We start from the raw sequence: 20,538 nt of genomic DNA, 5'->3' as shown, positions 1-20,538 counted from the left end.
ATGAGAGAAATTAATTTCATGTTTTCCACTTAGTTATTTATGTTGCACTTTCTCATACCAATTATATAAATTGTAAATCAATAGCAGACTGTATTTTTCATGCTTAGAATTATGATTGTTTTGATTATTGTTTACAGCAAAATGCCCCATTTTTCCAGTGAAGATGACTTGGGTCTTCAGTCTTTGGTTAGACAGCTGTTGAAGAGCATAAAGGAGAGAATCATGAGTGCACCTTCCTTCGAATGTGCAGAGGAGATCTTGCTACACTTGGAGGAAACAGATGAAAATTTTCATAAGTATGTTAAGAAATGACATTACTGGATGATTTGGATTGTGAATTAAAAATATGGTTAGAGCTCAGATTTGTTGGCCTGGTTTCTGAATTGTTGCTGCAACTGTCATTTATCAATGTGCAATGTGAATTGAGGTATTTGGTAAAAACTTGCAAATAATATATTGGTAGTATATGGAGAAAACCAAGATTATTAGTTTAAATAACCCTGCAATCTCTGGATTTTCATTTATTTTCTACAGCAATTCTAAGTGGAGTAATCTTGGTTGTCATTGTACAATGTCATAGAGAAAATGAAGTGAATTATTGTTTCCCTTTGAATTAAATATGCTGATTACTAATTTAATAAAATACATTTGTGTCATCTATTAAAGTAAATTACTCTATTTTTGGTCTGAACTTTTTGCTTGAAAAACATTTGGTCTGTAATGAAATTTAAATCAATTATATTTTAATCACCTACAGTGCTTGTAAAAGTATTCAGTCCCCAACACTTTGTTCACATAAACTTAGCTGGGATTTTGACCAATTTAACTGGGAAGTTTTATTTGTGAATCACATGCTGCGTTTTTTTTCCCCCCACAGTGGGGCCTCAAAACAGAGTAGACTGTAAAAGCATGAAAAGCTAAACATTTAAAAACTGAAAAAGTTAGCAATTCAAAAGTATTCATCCCCCTTTGTTCAGTATTTAGTTGAACTACCTCTAGCAGCTACTAAAGTCAGTAGACTGCTTGGATTAGTCTCTATTTGATTTGCACAATATGATGGAGCAAGATTTGCCCATTCCTCCTTGCAAATTGCTCAAGCTGTGCCAGCTTAGTTGGGGAGTGATGGTGGGCAGCAATCTTGACGTCTTGCCAGAGATGTTCGATCGGGTTAAGGTCAGGACTCTGACTGGGCAGCCCAAGGACATCAGTTTTCTTCATTTGAAGCCACTCCGTAGTTGCTCTGGCAGTGTGCTTTGGATCATTGACCTGATGAAAGGTGAACTTTCTCCCCAGTTTAAGCTTTCTGGCAGAGCCTAGTAGGTTTTCATACAGGATCTCTATATTTAGCAGCGTTCATTTTTACATCAATCCTAACTAGAGTTCCTGTCCCTGCTGCTGAAAATCATCTCCAGAGCATGATGCTACTTCAATCATACTTTACAGTAAGGATGATGTTACCAGGTTGTTGCACAGTATTAGATTTATACCACATGTACTGACTGCTTAGTGTTGAGGCTAAAAAGTTCCACTTTAGTCTCAACTGACCACAAGACCTTCTTCAAAATCTTTGCAGTATCTTCTAAGGGATGCTTTCTAAAGTCTTTACAAGCAAGAATATGTTTTTTTTTAAGCTTGGGCTTCTTCCTTGCCACCCTTCCATAAATACTTTTTTTTTTGCAAGGCCTTAGAGATTGTAGACCCATGAACTTAATCTCCAGATGCAGCCACTGACTTATGCAGCTGTATCCTCTCTTACAAGTGCAATTTTTCTCTAGTGACTGAGTTTAGAGGGACAGCCTAACTTAGACAGTGTGGCTGTGGTTTCATAATTTTTCCACTTTTTCATGGTAGTCTGCACTGTGCTCCAAGGTAAGTTCAGTGCCCTTGAGATAGTCTTGTGCCCGTCCTTAGATTTGTGCTTCTCTATTATCATTTCTCTAACTTGTCTTGAATGCTCTTTTGGCTACAATTTGGTTTGGCCTGTTGAAAATCTACCATACTGTTGGACCTTACAGTATTTATTCTTTTGAATTCATTGAAGACATGATCATCAAATTTTCTTTCTTTTTATATATTTTTATTAATTTTAAACAAACACAAGAGAAACATAGATACAGAGAGTTTGAGAATACATAATTAATAGGTTAAAGTATAAATACAAATAGATGATAATCCATATATAATAACCTCCCAAACTCATAGTAATTATGAAAAAAGGAGTAAATAAGAAAAAAAACTCTCCAAAAAAAAACCTAACCAACATGAGCCATTGCATTATGTCAAGATTACACAGCAGCATCAATAACTCGGTACCTCCATCCAAATAATTAAGGATAATAAAAGTAAGGTTTAGGAAAAGTCAGTTTAGCTCATATGAAAATGTTGGTCTCCAAGTTTCTTCAAATTTAATTGAAGGGTCAAAAACAACACTTCTAATTTTTTCTAAGCTCAGACAACAAATAGTTTGAGAAAACCACTGAAATATAGTTGGAGGATTAATTTCTTTCCAATTCAATAGGATAGATCTTCCAGCCATTAACGTAACAAATGCAATCATCCGCCGAGCTGAGGGGGATAAACAACTATTATCCACTGTTGGTAAACCAAAATTTGCAGTAATAGGATGCAGTTGCAATTAAATATTCAGAACTTTTGAAATAATACCAAAAATATCTTTCCAATAATTTTGCAAGCGGGGCAAGACCAAAACATGTGGGTCAATGAAGCAACTTCAGAGTGACATCTGTCACAGGTTGGATAAACATAAGAATAAAATCGAGCAAGTTTATCCTTAGACATGTGAGCCCTTTGTACAACCTTAAATTGTATTAAGGCATGTTTAGCACAAATAGAAGAAGAATTGACTAATTGTAAAATTTTCTCCCACTGCTCAGTGGGTATAAGACAATGAAGTTCATTTTCCCATTCCTTCTTAATTTTTCCTGATACTTCTGGTTGTACTTTCATGATCATATTATAAATGATGGCTACTAAACCCTTTTGGCAAGGATTCAGAGCTAAAATTTTTTCCGTAATGTCCATTGGACATAATTTCGGAAAAAACTGTAACATGTTATTCAAGAAATTTCTAATTTGCAAGTATCTAAAAAAATGAGTTTTAGGCAAATTATATTTATTAGATAGCTGTTCAAAGGACATAAAACTATTATCTAAAAAAAATCATGAAAACATGCCATATCTTTTGTTTTGCGTAATACAAAGGCTTGATCCATAAAAGAAGGCTGAAAAAAAAGTTAGATATAATAGAGCTTGATAAGATAAACTTATTCAAGCCAAAGAATTTACGAAATTGAAACCATATGCATAATGTATGTTTAACTATAGGACTGGTTATTTGTTTATTCAATTTAGATAAAGCAAAAGGAAGCGAAGATCCTAAAATAGAAAACAATGAGAAGTCTTGTACAGATTTACATTCCAAATTTACCCATTATGGGCAAGATACTATAATCGATTCTTGTGTCCAAAATATTAAATATCGAATATTAACTGCCCAATAGTAAAATCTCAGGTTTGGCAAAGCCAAACCACCCTCCTTCTTAGGCTTCTGTAAATATTTTTTACTTAATCTAGGATTTTTATTCTGCCCCACATATGAGGATATTTTGGAGTCAATAATATCAAAAAAAGATTTAGGAATAAAAATTGGTAATGCTTGGAATAAATATAAAAATTTGGACAATACTATCATCTTAATAGCATTAGTTTGACCAACCAATGACAAAGATAATGGGGATCACCTGGTAACAAGTTGCTTGATCATCAAGTTTTCTACGTTAACAAATTGGGTGAGTTGGAAAGGTAATAAATAGTATATTGCACCTGAGGAAAGTTAGCATAGTAATTGTAAAGAGGATGAAGATTTTTTTCAGCCTTACAATTTTGGTTTTTAATTTTTAGCTGACAGGTTTTGGAATTTTTACTTTGATTTGACCTGATGCACTATGTTTTGTAGATTAGCTCAAAAGTCTTACTTCAGTATATTTAAAATTTAGTAAAATTTAAAAATTGCTGTGGGGACTGAATACTTTCTCAAGGAAGATAATTTGCAATTCTGTACAGAACTAATAATAAGTTGCATACTACATAGGGCAATGAAAGTAGAATTAGAAATATCTTTACTCCTTGAATAACATACGAACGTAGATTGTGACATCTTTTTCACCATTATTGATGTGGAGTTAGAAAGAAATAATATTGTTTGCAATATGTGCGAAGTATATTTATCTTTTATATTTAAATAAGAATTATGTAGAAAGCTTTTTCAACATGTTATGACATGCAGTTTACAATATCAATTAAAGTGTTTCTGGTACACATTAATAAACTAACAAACTAATTCAGAGTTCTTACTAATTTTATGTGGTATGAGTATTAATTTCTTTTTGTCTATTTTCTGAAATTTAAGTTATGAATTGGTGAAGTACCTGCGGAACCATATTGATGAAGTACTGGGCTCCGTGATTGAGAAAGAGACTGAGAAATGTACTGGAGACGGCAGAACTTTAGTTTCTGGTCAAGATACACTTGTTCAACAAGTTACAAGAAGCATTCGAGAATCGAAAGAGTAAGTTATATGCAGCTTGCTTCAGAAATTCTTTCCTATTTTTAGAAAAAGCTACTAAGGAGGCAAAATTTAGCTTTTTGACATACATAGGCTTACTAAAATCTTGCTTCAAAACTAGAAATGATAGTTGGTTTTTGATATTAACTTCTGATTTTACTGGAGAGGATGTGGAGGAGATTTGACAGAATGTTGTCTAAATTTGAGAATTTCATTTGTTAAGAGAGATTGGATAAACTGGGATTATTTTTCTGTTGTGGAGAAGATTAAGAATTGAACTGATCGAGGAATATACAATTAAGAAGGGATTAGATAGAATGGTTGATAGAACGTTGTCAGCGCCGGGGGATGCAGTGGGGGTAAATTCCTATCTATAAAATGCTGTCAATGGTGTGTATCTCAAATAACAGCCAAGTCGATCCTCTGGTCTTCGTGTATAGCTTAGCTTCTAAGCCCAGAGGAAACATTTCTCCTGATAGGAGAAGAGGCAAAGATGGGTTATTGGTACCTTAAAATCAGTCACTTTGCGCAGATCGGTCATATCAGCCGTGTTTGGCAGCTCATCCAGGAGAAGGAAAACTCTGATCTCAAACCTCCACTGCTATTCCCTCTTATGGGTAAGGCTTCAGTAGTCAACCTAAGGAAAAATCCAAAGTTGTCGTACCTAAGGCAGTTCTACATTGAGTTCAAAGCTGAATAGCAACTCCTGTGACAGCATCGGTGCCAAACTGTATCAGCCTCCTTTGGAAACATCATGTGAGTGGAGAGGGGAGCCTGCTGCATTGGCAACAGCTTGATCTCCATATCATATTATCTTGGCTTGTGTATCACATATAGCGAGCCTCAGGCGAAGTGGACAGTAAGAATCTTTTCTTTGTGGTGGGAATGTCTAAGACAAAAAGTGCTTGAGTTTAAAGTCGGCCCTTTAGAGGGGATGTGGGAGGGAAGTTTTCACATGGAGAGAGACTGGAATTGGGAACACATTGTCTGAAGAGATGGTAGAAGCAGATCCTCACATAACCTGTAAGAAGCATACATACAAGCACTCGAATCACCAGCCATTGAAGGCCATGGACTGAATGTGAGTGAATAGGATTACTATAGCTTGGTATAATGGTTGACATGGATATCGTGCTGAAGAGCTTTTATTCTGTGCTGTACAATCTGATTACTATCATGCATACAGATTTCCTCAGTTTAGAAATGCATGACTTATGTGCAGCCCACACATACAGTAAGGATTTTGGGAGACCATAGATCTGTCAGATGTTGCAGGATAGCAGGCATCTTCTTCATTTTGGGAACTCATTGCAAGTTGTTTGGGTTGTAGACTCATCTTTGTCACAAGTAGCTGACTGTTTATTTTGAGACCATTACCTCTGGTTCTAAACACCTTTAACAGAAAAAAAAAACATGAATTCTGCATCAAAACGGTAAATCCTCAGAAAAATTTGACATGCTTCGATGAGATGAATTCTCATTCTCCCAAAATGAGGGAGGTTTAGGCCAATCTGCATAAACTGTCCTCATAAGATAAATCACTATCCCAGGAATGAATCTTGTGAACCTTTGTTCAATCCCTATGTTGTGAGTACTGTATATATTTCCTTAAGTAGGGGTCCCAGACTTGCACAAAATATTCCTGATGGGGTCTTGGCAAGAATCTGTATAATTGATGTATGGGACCTCTCATCTTGTATTCAAATTTTCTTGCTGTTAAGGCCAACATTTATCTTTACTTTGAAATTTATTGCTGTTACTATCTCTTCTTTCACTTAGTCCTGACGAAGGGTTTCGGCCTGAAACGTCAACTGCACTTCTTCCTATAGATGCTGCTTGGCCTGCTGCATTCCACCAGCAATTGTGTATGTTGCTAGAGTTAATGACCCCTTTCTGTTCCGAACTTCCACCCACAGGCACTCAAAAGACAATCCCTCCATGACTTCCCCCTTTTCTGCAGCCGTGACACTATCTCTGATCAGCAGTGCCATGCCCCCACCTCTATTGCCTCCCTCCCTGTCCTTTCTGAAACATCTAAAGCCTGGCACTCGAAGTAACCATTCCTGCTCCTGAGCCATCCAAGTCTCTGTAATGGCTCCAAGTACTGATCCACGCTCTAAGCTCATCTGCTTTGCATTGATCCTCCTTGCATTAAAGTAGACACATCTTAAAACATTGGTCTGAGTGTATCCCTTCTTTATCACCTGCCTATCCTCCCTCTTGCACTCTCCAAGCTCTCTCTATTTGTGAGCCAACCATCCTGTCCTCCTCCTCTTCAGGTCAGTTCTCACCACCACCATCAGTTCTAGTTTAAACTCTCCCCAATAGGGTTAACAAACCTCCCTGCCAGGATATCGGTTCCCCTCTGATTCAAGTGCAACTTGTCCTTTTTGTATAGGTCACTGTTGCCCAAAAGAGATCCCAATGATCCAAAAATCTGAATCCCTGCCTCCTGCTCCAATCCCTCAGCCACGTATTTATCCTCCACCTCACTATTCCTATACTTACTGTCGCATGACACATGCAGTAATCCCAAGATTTCTACCTTTGTGGTCCTGCTTCTCAACTTCCTTCCTAACTCCCTGTAGTCTGTTTTCAGGACCTCCTCCCTTTTCCTACCTATGTCATTGGTACAAATATGTACCACAACCTCTAGCTGTTCACCTTTCCACTTCAGGATATTGTGGACACAATCAGAAGCATCCCAGACCCTGGCACCTGGGAGGTAAACTACCATCCGTGTTTCTTTCCTGCATCCACAGAATCTCCTGTCTGACCCCCTAACTATAGAGTCCCCTATTACTGCTGCCTTCTTCCTTTCACTACCCTTCTGAGCCACAGGGCCAGACTCTCTGCCAGAGGAACGGCCACTGTTATTTCCCCCTAGTAGGTTGTTCCCCGCCCCTGCCCCCCCAACAGCACTCAAACAGAAGTACTTATTGTTAAGGAGGACAGCCACAGGGGTACTCTCTTGTATCTGACTCTTGCTCTTCCCCCTCCTGACCCAATTATCTGTCTCCCGAGGCCCCAGTGTGACTACTTGCCTATAGCTCCTCTCTATCACCTCCTCACTTGCCCTGACCAGACGAAGGTCATCAAGTTGCATCTCCCGTTCCCTAACACGGTCCCTAAGGAACTGCAGCTGGACGCACGTTGCTTAGATGTGGCTATCTGGGAGCCTGGGAGTCTCCTGGATTTCCTACATCTGACACCCAGTACAGAACACCGACCTCCCAGACATACTTCCTATGGCTCACAAGTACTTTACCTTGTTTCGACCCGTTAATCGCCAAAGCCATCTACTCTATCACCTGCTCTATAAAGCTGACCTCTTTTTAAACTTTTCTCTCTGGTCTAACTCGCCGATGTCCATGCACTTGAACAGTAGTCATGCCTCGATCAAACTGCTGAAGAAAAACATAGAACATAGAATAGTACAGCACAGTACAGGCCCTTTGGCCCACAATATTGTGCCGACCCTTAAACCCTGCCTCCCATATATCCTCTCCACCTTAAATTCCTCCATATCCCAGTCTAGTAGTCTCTTAAATTTCACTAGTGTATCTGCCTCCGCCACTGACTCAGGCAGGGCATTCCACACACCAACCACTTTCTGAGTAAGAAACCTTCCTCTAATATCCCCCTTGAACTTTCCACCCCTTACCTTAAAGCCATGTCTTCTTGTATTGAGCAGTGGTGCCCTGTGGAAGAGGCACTGGCTGTCCACTCTATCTATTCCTCTTAATATCTTGTGTACCTCTATCATTTGGTTATTTCCCGCTCCTTAGTGAAAGGCGAGAGTTCTGAGTTGGCATCTGCCATTACCTCCCAGGCGAGAAAGGCAGAGGGACCCCGCCAGTGGATAAGTATTTTCTCTGGGATAACACCCACCTCCGAAGGTGAAGAGGATTATGAGACGTGGATAGAGCAAATGACGCAGTTGTTAAGTGAGTGGCAGTGCTTGGATGAGGAAAAGTGACAGCGATTGGTTGAAAGTTTGTGAGGAATGGCGGCTGGGGTAGTGCGCGATGTGAAGGATAACCAGCCCGCTGTCACTCTGAATGACTATCTCGAGGCCTTGGAAAGTGTTTTTGGGTTGACCGGGAGCTCTTCAGCGAGTTTCAAAACATGAGTCAGGAGCAGGGTGAGAAGCACTCCATGTACCTTTTTCAGCTAGAGAGAGCTTAGTGGGCTGCGGTGCCGGGGGGGCGGGGGGGAAGGGGGTGGGTCATTCGGGCTGAGCGGGTGGATCAGTTAAGGATAGATCAGGTAACTAGGAATGCCCAGGCTGAGGACAAGATTGCTTGGAGTCTCTAGCAGTCCTATAAAACGTGCCCTCCTCCAATGTTCGTTCAGTTGATCAGAGACATGAGGGGGGGATGAGAACGCATTGAGGCCGCAGGAGGACAATGTCAGTAGGGTGAAATCCTCAGATGCAGCCCCTGGTGGGGAAGTGATGGAGCTGGCTCCACCCGGAAATTAATAAAAGGAGGTGGTGGCCGAGCTGAGAACTGAGAGGTCGGTAGGGAGGGCTTCCTCCCTCGGGATGGACAGCGCAGAGGGCTGCAAGTGGCGGGGGGTCCGTGAGAAGAGGGGTGGCTGGTAGGGTGTGCTATAACTGTGGGAAAGAAGGACACTTCTGGCGGGAATGTGAGTGGCAGGGGGTGTGCTATAACTGTGGGCAAGAGGGACATTTTCGGAGAGAATGTGAGTGGCAGGGAGCCCCCTCAGGGGGCAAGTCCCCAGGCATCCAAGCAGGGAGAGGTGTTGGGAAACTTAGAGGAGACCCAGTGAAGGAACAGCCTGGTATCTCTAGGGGAGCATGTTCCCTTGTACCAAGGAACCCCCGAAAGTAAAAGACCCGATTCCGGAAGGGTTAGTGGGACCCCGATCCAGCGTGTCGCTACGGATAGAGGGAAACTATGCTAAAGCCATACTCAGCACTGGGTCACAGATCATGTTACTATACTGTTCCTTTTACAACCAGTATTTAAAGCGTTTGCCCTTGACCCCATTCAGTGCACTGGAGATTTGGGGAGTCAGTGCTGGTGATTATCTGTATGATGGGTATTTGTCAGTGAGACTGGAGTTTTCAGAAGCTGATGTGGGAGTGTCCAAAGTTCTGGAGACATTAGTACTGGTTTGTCCAGACCCGGTTGACCGGGGGGTGGTGGGGTGCATCAATTCTGGTGGGGACCAACACCCCTGTGGTGCAGAAGCTCATGGGGACCTGACAGGAGAGGGTGGGTGAGAACCTTTTGGAGACCCGGGCTGTGCACCCAGTGTTTTGAGCTGCTTTTGAGGAAATGCAGAGCCACCCTGGGCTGGATACTGAATTTAAGCAAGGGACTGTGTGGTGCACCCAGTCAAAGTCTAAGGTAATAAGGCCCAGGGAAGTAGTGAGAGTGATGGGAACCCCCAGATTTCCCTGAGTGCCTGATTGCGAGGCCCTTTTAGTGGGTGCCCCGGAAGACCTCGACGGGGGAGTCGTGATTTCCCGCTGGGGTGCTGGTGAGGCCTGAAGTGCAGAGGCCCTCGGTGGTACTGGCAAGCAGGATGGCTGTGATTATCAGGAACACTACAAAGAGAGAAATCTCCTTTAAGAGAGGGATGCCGCTAGTGCATTTGTTCCCGGTGACTGTAATGTCTAGGCCCACTGGGGGGAAATTATTGGAAAACAAGGAAAGCTGACTGCTGAGGCCTTTAACTTTGGGGATTCTCCTGTGCCACCGGCTGGGAAGCAAAGGTTGGTGGAGAAGATGTTGAAGCTGGAAGATGTTTTTTCCCTTGGTGAGTTTGATGTGGGCTGTTCCAAGAGCACTCGCCATGCCATCTGGGTGACTGAGGACACCCCATTTAGAGAGAGATCGTGGCGACTGGCTCCTGCAGATGTGGAAGATGTGCGCTAGCACCTGCGTATGTTGAAGGAAGCTGGGAGCATCCCTGAATCCTGAAGCCCTTATGCATCCACAATGGTAGTGACCCAGAAGAAGAATGGAAAGGTATGCATGTGTGTGGACTATAGGACCCTGAACCGGCGCACTGTCTCTGACCAGTATATGGTTCTGAGGGTCGAAGACGCACTGGCCTGTCTGAGTGGTGCAAAGTGGTTTAGTGTGCTGGACTTGAGGAGTGGATATTACCAGATCCTGATGAGTGAGGCCGACAAAGAGAAGACGGGGCATTACTGCCTGTGCCACGCGACAGTGAGAGTAGGAATGGAATTAGGTGGAGGATGAATGTGTGGCTGAGGGATTGGAACAGGGGACAGGAATTCAAGTTTCTGGATCATTGGGACCTCTTCTGGGGCAGGCGTGACCTGTTCAAGAAGGACGGGTTACACTTGAATCCTGGGGGGACCAATATCCCAGCGGGGAGGTTTGCTAGGGCTACAGGGCAGACTTTAAACTAGTAAGATGGGGGGGGGGGTGGGAATCAATTTGAGGAAACTATGGGAGAGGAGGTTAGTTCACCAGTAGAGCAAGTAAGTAGACAGTGTGTGAGGGAGGAAAGGCAGGTGATGGAGAAGGGATGCGCTCAGCCTGAAGATGTAGGAGAGAAGAAAGAAAAGGATAATAATAAATTTGAATGCATTGTTAGGGATGAAAAGAGAGGAGGAGGTGGAGAGTATCTTAAATGTATCTATTTAAATGCTATGAGCATTGTAAGAAAGGTGGATGAGCTTAAAGTGTGGATTGATACCTGGAATTATGATGATGTAGCTATTAGTGAAACGTGGTTGCAGGAAGGGTGTGATTGGCAACTAAATATTCCTGGATTTAGTTGCTTCAGGTGTGATAGAGAAGGAGGGGCCAGAGGAGGAGGTGTTGCATTGCTTGTCCGAGAAAATCTTATGGCGGTGCTTTGGAAGGGTAGATTAGAGAGCTCCTCTAGGGAGGCTATTTGGGTGGAATTGAGGAATGGGAAAGGTGTAGTAACACTGATAGGAGTGTATTATAGGCCACCTAATGGGGAGCATGAGTTGGAAGAGCAAACGTGTAAGGAGATAGCAGATATTTGTAGTAAACACAAGGTGGTGATTGTGGGAGATTTTAATTTTCCACACGTAGATTGGGAAGCTCATTCTGTAAAAGGGCTGGATGGTTTAGAGTTTGTGAAATGTGTGCAGGATAGTTTTTTGCAACAATTCATAGAAGTACCGACCAGAGATGGGGCAGTGTTGGATCTCCTGTTAGGGAATGCGATAGGTCAGCTGACAGATGTATGTGTTCGGGAGCACTTCGGGTCCAGTGATCACAATAGCATTAGCTTCAATATAATTATGGAGAAGGACAGGACTGGACCTGGAGTTGAGATTTTTAATTGGAGAAACTTTGAGGAGATGCGAAGGGATTTAGAGAGAGTGGATTGGGTCAAGTTGTTTTATGGGAAGGATGTAATAGAGAAATGGAGGTCATTTAAGGGTGAAATTATGAGGGTACAGAATCTTTATGTTCCTGTTAGGTTGAAAGGAAAGGTTAAAGGTTTGAAAGCACCATGGTTTTCAAGGGATATTAGAAACTTGGTTCGGAAAAAAAGGGATGTCTACAATAGATATAGGCAGCATGGAGTAAAGGAATTGCTCAAGGAATATAAAGAATGTAAAAGGAATCTTAAGAAAGAGATTAGAAAAGCTAAAAGAAGATACGAGGTTGGTTTGGCAAATAAGGTGAAAGTAAATCCGAAAGGTTTCTACAGTTATATTAAAAGCAAGAGGATAGTGAGGGATAAAATTGGCCCCTAAGAGAATCAGAGTGGTCAGCTATGTGTGGAGCTGAGGGAGATGGGAGAGATTTTGAACGATTTCTTCTCTTTGGTATTCACTAAGGAGAAGGATATTGAATTGTGTAAGGTGTGGGAAACAAGTAAGGAAGTTATGGAACCTATGACAATTAAAGAGGTGGAAGTACTGGCGCTTTTAAGAAATATAAAAGTGGATAAATCTCCGGGTCCTGACAGGATATTCCCCAGGACCTTGAGGGAAGTTTGTGTAGAAATAGCAGGAGCTCTGACGGAGACCTTTAAGATGTCATTAGAAACGGGGATTGTGCCGGAGGATTGGCGTATTGCTCATGTGGTTCCATTGTTTAAAAAGGGTTCTAGAAGTAAGCCTAGCAATTATAGACCTGTCAGTTTGACATCAGTGGTGGGTAAATTAATGGAAAGTATTCTTAGAGATAGTATTAATAATTATCTGGATAGACAGGATCTGATTAGAGTAGCCAGCATGGATTTGTGCGTGGAGGGTCATGTTTGACAAACCTTATTGAATTTTTTGAAGAAGTTACGAGGAATGTTGACGAGGGTAAGCCAGTGGATGTAGTCTATATGGACTTCAGCAAGGCCTTTGACAAAGTTCCACATGGAAGATTAGTTAAGAAGGTTCAGTCGTTAGGTATTAATGCTGGAGTAATAAAATGGATTCAACAGTGGCTAGATGGGAGATGCCAGAGAGTTGTGGTGGATAATTGTTTATCGGGATGATCTGTTTTGGGCCCAATGTTGTTTGTAATATACATAAATGATCTGGATGATGGGGTGGTAAATTGGATTAGTAAGTATGCCGATGATACTAAGGTAGGAGGTGTTGTGGATAATGAGGTGGGTTTTCAAAGCTTGCAGGGAGATTTATGCCAGTTAGAAGAATGGGCTGAACGTTGGCAGATGGAGTTTAATGCTGAGAAGTGTGAAGTTCTACATTTTGGCAGGAATAATCCAAATAGAACATACAGGGCAAATGGTCGGGCATTGAGGAATGCAGTGGAACAGAGAGATCTAGGAATAACAGTGCATAGTTCCCTGAAGGTGGAGTCTCATGTAGATAGGGTGGTGAAGAAGGCTTTTGGAACGCTGGCCTTTATAAATCAAAGCATTGAGTACAGAAGTTGGAATGTAATGTTAAAATTGCACAAGGCATTGGTAAGGCCAAATTTAGAATATTGTGTGCAGTTCTTGTCACCGAATTATAGGAAAGATAGCAATAAATTAGAGAGAGTGCAGAGACGAATTACTAGGATGTTACCTGGGTTTCAGCACTTAAGTTACAGAGAAAGGTTGAACAAGTTAGGTCTCTATTCATTGGAGCGTAGAAGGTTGAGGGGGGATTTGATCGAGGTATTTAAAATTTTGAGAGGGATAGATAGAGTTGACGTGAATAGGCTGTTTCCATTGAGAGTAGGGGAGATTCAAATGAGAGGACATGATTTGAGAGTTAGGGGGCAGAAGTTTAAGGGAAACACGAGGGGGTATTTCTTTACTCAGAGAGTGATAGCTGTATGGAATGAGCTTCCTGTAGAAGTAGTAGAGGCCAGTTCAGTTGTGTCATTTAAGGTAAAATTGGATAGGTATATGGACAGGAAAGGAGTGGAGGGTTATGGGCTGAGTGCAGGTAGGTGGGACTAGGTGAGATTAAGAGTTCGGCACGGACTAGGAGGGCCGAGATGGCCTGTTTCCGTGCTGTGATTGTTATATGGTTATATGCCCTTTGGGATTTTTCCAGTTTGAAAGGATGCCCAGGGCATATCGGGAGCCCCTGCCATCTTCCAGAGGGTCATGGAGAAGATGGGGGATATGAATTTGCCTGAAGTGGTGGTGTATTTGGATGACTTGATAGTATTCGGATCCACCTTGGAAGAACACGAAGCGAAGGTGCTAAGCTGACTGAAGGAGGAAGGGTTAAAATTCTCCCTGGACAAGTGCCAGTCCTGCAAGATGTCTGTTAGCTATTTTGGGCACATAATCTCGTGGGATGGAGTAGCTACAGACCCAGCTAAGATAGAAGAGGTGACCACGTGGCTGAGGCCCCAGATTGTGAGTGCTCTGCACTCGTTCTTGGGGTTCTGTGGTTGTCTTTCAAAAATCTTTCACAAGCGAGAAAATCTGCTGGAAATCTAGGCAACGCACAGAAAATGCTGGAGGAACTCAGCAGGCCAGGCAGCATCTATGGAAAATAATGCAGTCAACATTTCGGGTTGAGACCCTTCGGCAGGACTCTCCTCCACTTTTTTTCTTAGGATTTTCCATTCAAGGGCATTGGTCTTTTCATACAAAGGTGCAATGCAGTCAAATATACAACCTTTTTATGTCTAGTTACAACCAGAATAAAATGAAAGTTAGTCAAACATGCTTTCTCTTTGGGAATCCATGTTATTCTACCATTTCCTATTAATTTCTACGTACTCAGTTACACTCCCTTAATAATAGATTCTAGCAGTTTTTGTACTTGACATAATGTTCAAATTTTCCAAGCCATCAGAAAAGAAATTAAATTTCATAAAATTACTAAGAACTATTATGGAAAAGTTAATGAGTGGAAGATAATTTCGTGGGAAATCGTTTTGTTTCAGATACAAGGATATGATGCAATCATTGAAAAGTAATATGATTGTAGTTGTTGAGTCCCTGATTAATAAGTTTGAAGAAGATCAACTGAAGAAAGAAGAACAACACAGGAAAAATCAGCATGAGCAGCACACTAGTTACTCCATGGATAGTTGCTCAGAGAGTGGATCATTATTCAATCAGGTAAATAGCTTGTTCATTGTCCTTTTCTTTGCTATGACTATTGCATATTAATGAATGTTTGTCTGGCAAGCATGGCTCAGAATTTGTCAGTAATTTCACATAAGTCTAGTAATCCTGTGCCCTTTTTTAATGTCTGTTACTGTCTGGTTTCAGAACAGATGTCTGTATGGTGTGCACCAACATTCTTGCTTCCAAATTACTTGCAAGTAAGAAGCAATAGTTTTATAAGCATCATCTGGTATACTACATAACGATAGGAACAGCAATACAGTTATGGTCAAATCAAGAATATCATAAATAAAGCAGTAGTAAAAAGCTTAAAACACATTATAATTTGAGATGCATGAAGAAATTGTAATTTTGAGCATCGTTCGAACCTGGCACTTCCTGGGTATTTTCAAGTGGCATCAATTTGTACATTAAATTCATGCCAGTTCAAATATTTTTTCTTGATTCACTTGGAGAAAGCTGCAAGAAAGTTTGAAGGTGTTTTGAAATGCTGGCAGTTGTTGACATTATCATGCATTCAAAGTCTAGTCTTGTTCCATTAATGGACTGTCACCTTGTTCACTCCTTAATCTGGGGAGAATGAGAATATTTGCAGATCCTGGGAAGTTGCATTTGATCAAGTCAGTGCAATCCGTTTACTAAATGGAATCTTCCTGGTCTGTAAGCTTTGGGCTGCATACACTCTTGTGTATTGACTAGCTAAATGATGCATTTTTTTCATTTAGTTCATAATTGTTACTTCATTGTTATATTTAAAGTAAACTATAAAAGGTGGTAACTAAATGTGTTATTTCTACACCTATACGTCAGGTGTAACAAGGCAGGTCTTTTTAATTCTTAACATTTCTCTGGCTGTCCATTTACAATCTTCTTTTTGATCATTCTTGGCCTTCAGTCCCTGCTTCTTGGTTGGGATAATGGTACAGTGGGTAGTGCCACTGCTGCTACCTCACAGCTCTAGTGGCACTGTTCAACCTCTGGTGCTGTCTGTGTGTTCTGTACCTTCTCTCTGCGATGGGGTTGAGTTTCTACAAGGTGTTCTAGATCCCCTCTTTCCACCTCCCCCATCCCACCCACCCTGTAAACATATTGGTAGGTGTATTGGCTATGGTAAATGATAGCTACTTATAGGTAAGTGCCAAAAATCAGGGAAATTGATGGGATGGCCTTGTGGGAGAGGTTAAGTTGGAGTATCACAAGGAGTTTAGAGATTCAAAAGTTCATTTTATTATCGAAGTATGTATGCAGAATACATCTCTGAGATTTGTCTTTACCAGATGGCCGTTAAATACAGAAAACCATAGAAGTAGCTGAAGGAAAGATATCAATCTCCCCACACAAAGATTAAAAAAAAACAGCATACAAAACTCAACCCCATCAAACCCTCCCTCGCACAAAAACTAACAGATCACCCACATGGAGAAACAGCAATAGAACAAACTCCAAACCCCAACCCAACAATCAGCAACAAGAAAGAATGGGTGAGAACACGGGGAAAAAAAAAACCTAGAACTGAATTGGTCAATATCAACTACAGTCCAATCCATTAATTTCGATAACAGCTCGGAGAGCATCGGGACCCAGGGCTCCTCTGAGTGCTGCAACTTGAGCCTGCAGACCCTCTGAGAATAATAAAAAAAGATGATTATGGAGTGATTATACCAAGAATCTGAAGATAGGAGTGCAAAATTTGAAAATATTAAGAAAAATTATTTGTCAATAGGAAAGTATCCATTGAGTCTTGACCTCGCACATTGGGCCACTGCTATACCACTATCAAGAGCACCTACTGAGACATTCCACACCTGCACTCAGGGAAATTTGACCGCATGGCTGTGCTTCTGCTTCCTGCATATGTGTCAAGTCTGAAGTGTGTGTCACCAGTGAAGCTGATCGTGAAAGTTTGATCATGAGAAGTGACGAGTATGTATAGGATTGCTTTGAATCAATGGACTGGACCCTATTCAGAGATTTGTCAATGGATCTCACCGAATATGCCAAGTCATCACCGACTTTACTCAAGTTGACACCAGTGTACAACACTTCCTCAGTCGACATCTTCCAGATAGCTTATGAAAATGTCTGTTTTACTACTTTTCCATGTTTTTCTTCGTAAATGTGTTTCTGGAACTATTAGAACTTGGGATTTACAGTCCAGAGATTGTTTGAGTGATCCAGCGCTTTGCTGTCTTTAAGAGGATTCCGGCACCTACTCAGATGGCCTCAAGGTGAGGATACTTTGAGATGGGCATGAGCCAATGTTCGACTCCATTTCAGGAATTAAAGCGTCCATTAATCGCTAATTAAAGCATCGAGGAATATTGTAACATTGAGGTCAATGCCAAAGGCCAGTGAGAGCTCAGCACCAACTGCCTTTCTTTTGAACGTTGCTGAGAAGGAGTGTGTGAGAGGCCTACTGCTGCATGGCTTGCTGTGGCAGGCTGATAGGCCTCTCATGTGGTGTCTCTCTTTTGGTTCACGAAGGAAGACGTTACTGTGGTTCTGCGTTATAGGTTGGACTATTGCGTTTATGGACTGTGGTGTTTTTGAGACTTAATGACTTTTATATTCAATGTTTTTCGCCCATTACTTTCTATTTTCTTGTGCGACAGGAGGGTGTTGGGGGAGGGGTCAATGATCTTGTTCCTTTTGATGTAGGAGAGTGGTTGTTTGAGTGTTGAGTTTTCTGTTCTGTTTTGTATGAGGAAAAGTGTATTTGGGGTTGATGTTCTTATTCTGTATTGTGCAGGTGGAGGGGTTTTGGTGATTGATGGGTGGGATGCCGTTCTTTGTGTGGAGGGTGGGTTTGATGTTGCTCTGTATTCTTCTTTCTTTATTTCATGGCTATCCAGAGAGGACGGAATCCAAGAGTTGTATATGAATACATAACATTGATAATAAATAGACCTTTGGACCTCTGAGCCTTTTTGACTTTACTAAGTCCTTTGTGAACAAAAACATACTGGATCTTCCCAAACCAGGAAACCAGGAAATTCGTGGTCTGCTGGTCTAGATCTGTGGTGTTTAGACCTGGCAATCCAGAGACCTTTGAAAAGTCCCGGTATGACCTCTGAAAGGCTATCAAGAGAGCAACGCGACAATTCTGTATAAAGCTGGAGACACCAATAGATGCTCGGCAGCTGTGGTAGGATTTTCACACTATCACTAACTGCAAAGTGACTGCAAATGGCATAAACACCAATGACACATCACTTCCTGATGATTTTAATGCCTTTTTATGCATGCTTTGAGAAAGACAGTAATACTACACCTTTGCAAGTACCTGCTGCACCTGATAATACGGTGATCTCAGTCTTGGAGGCTGACTTTAGAATATCCTTCAGGATGATGAACCCTTGCAAGGCTTTAGGCCCAAACGATATATAGAGTCATAGACTACCACAGCACATAAACAGGCCCTTTGGCCCCTCTAGTCTGTGTCAAACCATTAACCTACCTAATCAGACTGCTTAATTCATGCTGACACAACTGTATTTCTATGTTATATTGACTATCCTGTTGTACATAATATTTATTATAAATTACTATAAATTGTACATTGCACATTTAGGCAGAGATGTAATGGTTTTTACTCATCTATATGAGGAATGTAAATAATGAAGTCAATTCAGTTCAATTGAATTCCATTGACCTGCACCTGGACCGTAGCCCTCCATAGCCATCCTATTCATGTATCTATCCAATTTCTCTTAAATGTTCAAATTGAACCCACATCCACCACTTGTACTGGCAGCTCATTCCACACTCCTACCAACCTCTGAGGCATGAAGTTCTGCCTCATGTTCCCCTTAAACATTTCACTTTACACCCTTAACACATGTTCTCTAATTCTAGTCTCACCCAACCTCAGTGGAAAGAGCCTGCTTGTATTTACCCTATCTATGCCCCTTGTTATTTTGTATACCTCTCAATATTTTGTGTTCCCTCAATCTTCTCACATTCCAGGGAATAAAGCCCTCACCTATTCAACTTTTCCCTATAACTCAGGTCCTCAACTCCCAGCAACATTCTTGTAGATTTTCTTTGAATTCTTTCAATCTGTAAATATGTGATCAAAATTGCACACAATAATCCACTCACCAACATCTTATACCATGCCAACATATCCTAACTCCTGTACTCAATATGTAGATTTATGAAGGAGAATGTGGCAAAAAGCTTTATTTATGACCTTATCTACCTGTAATGCCACTTTCAAGGAATTTTGGATTTGTATTCACAGATTTCTCTGTTCCACCAGACTCCTCAGTACTATACCGATCACTGTGTAACCTGCTACACAGCTACCGTCTACCTGTTGAACTGTGTATATGCCCACCTGGACAAGCCGGCGAACACTGTGAGGGTCATGTTTTTTGACTTCTCCAGTGCATTCAACACCATCTGCCCTGCTCTGCTGGGTGAGAAGCTGACAGTGATGTAGGTGGATGGATGTCATCCTGACTGGCAGACCACAGTACGTGCGCTTGCAACAGTGTGTGTCAGACAGAGTGGTCAGCAGCACTGGGGCTCCACAGGGGACTGTCCTGTCTCCCTTTCTCTTTACCATCTACACCTCAGACTTCAACTACTGCACAGAGTCTTGCCATCTTCAGAAGTTTTCTGATGACTCTGCCATAGTTGGATGCATCAGCAAGGGAGATGAGGCTGAGTACAGGGCTACGGTGGGAAACTTTGTCACATTGTGTGAGCAGAATCATCTGCAGCTTAATGTGAAAAAGACTAAGGAGCTGGCAGTGGACCTGAGGAGGGCTACGGCACCGGTGACCCCTTTTTCCATCCAAGGGGGTCAGTGTGGACATGGTGGAGGATTACAAATACTTGGGGATATGAATTGACAATAAACTGGACTGGTCAAAGAACTCTGAGGCTGTCTACAAGAAGGGTCAGAGCCGTCTCTACTTCCTGAGGATACTAAGGTCCTTTAACATCTGGCGGACGATGCTGAGGATGTTCTGTGTTGGCCAGTGCTATCATGTTTGCTGTTGTGTGCTGGGGCAGCAGGCTGAGGGTAGCGGACACCAACAGAATCAACAAACTCATTCGTAAGGCCAGTGATGTTGTGGGGCTGGAACTGGACTCTCTGATGGTGGTGTCTGAAAAGAGGATGCTGTCCAAGTTGCATGCCATCTTGGAAATGTCTCCCATCCACTTCATAATGTACTGGTTAGGCACAGGAGTACATTCAGCCAGACTCTCATTCCACCGAAATGCAATACTGAGTGTCATAGGAAGTCATTCCTGTCTGTGGCCATCAAACTTTACAACTCCTCCCTCGGACTGTCAGACACCGTGAGCCAGTAGGCTGGTCCTGGACTTATTTCCACTTGGAATAATTTACTTATTATTATTTAATTATTTATGGTTTTATATTGCTATATTTCCACACTATTCTTGGT

At 41.7% G+C, this 20,538-nt stretch overlaps 1 protein-coding gene across 4 annotated transcripts in view; it reads left to right on the top strand.

Moving 5' to 3' along the window:
• tbc1d32 (TBC1 domain family, member 32) overlaps positions 1-20,538 on the top strand; it is a 210,966-nt gene that overhangs the window by 14,930 nt on the left and 175,498 nt on the right. For all 4 annotated transcript variants that reach the window (XM_059981480.1, XM_059981481.1, XM_059981478.1 and 1 more), the window contains exons 2-4: positions 138-296; positions 4,430-4,588; positions 14,932-15,109. In XM_059981480.1, coding sequence (XP_059837463.1) covers positions 138-296; positions 4,430-4,588; positions 14,932-15,109 — 496 coding nt within the window. The remainder of the gene's footprint in view (positions 1-137; positions 297-4,429; positions 4,589-14,931; positions 15,110-20,538) is intronic.

Source organism: Hypanus sabinus, chromosome 10, assembly GCF_030144855.1.
Source record: "Hypanus sabinus isolate sHypSab1 chromosome 10, sHypSab1.hap1, whole genome shotgun sequence".
NCBI lineage: Eukaryota > Metazoa > Chordata > Chondrichthyes > Myliobatiformes > Dasyatidae > Hypanus > Hypanus sabinus.
Note: the sequence above shows the minus strand (reverse complement) of the source record. Positions and strands in the feature narration are given on the sequence as shown.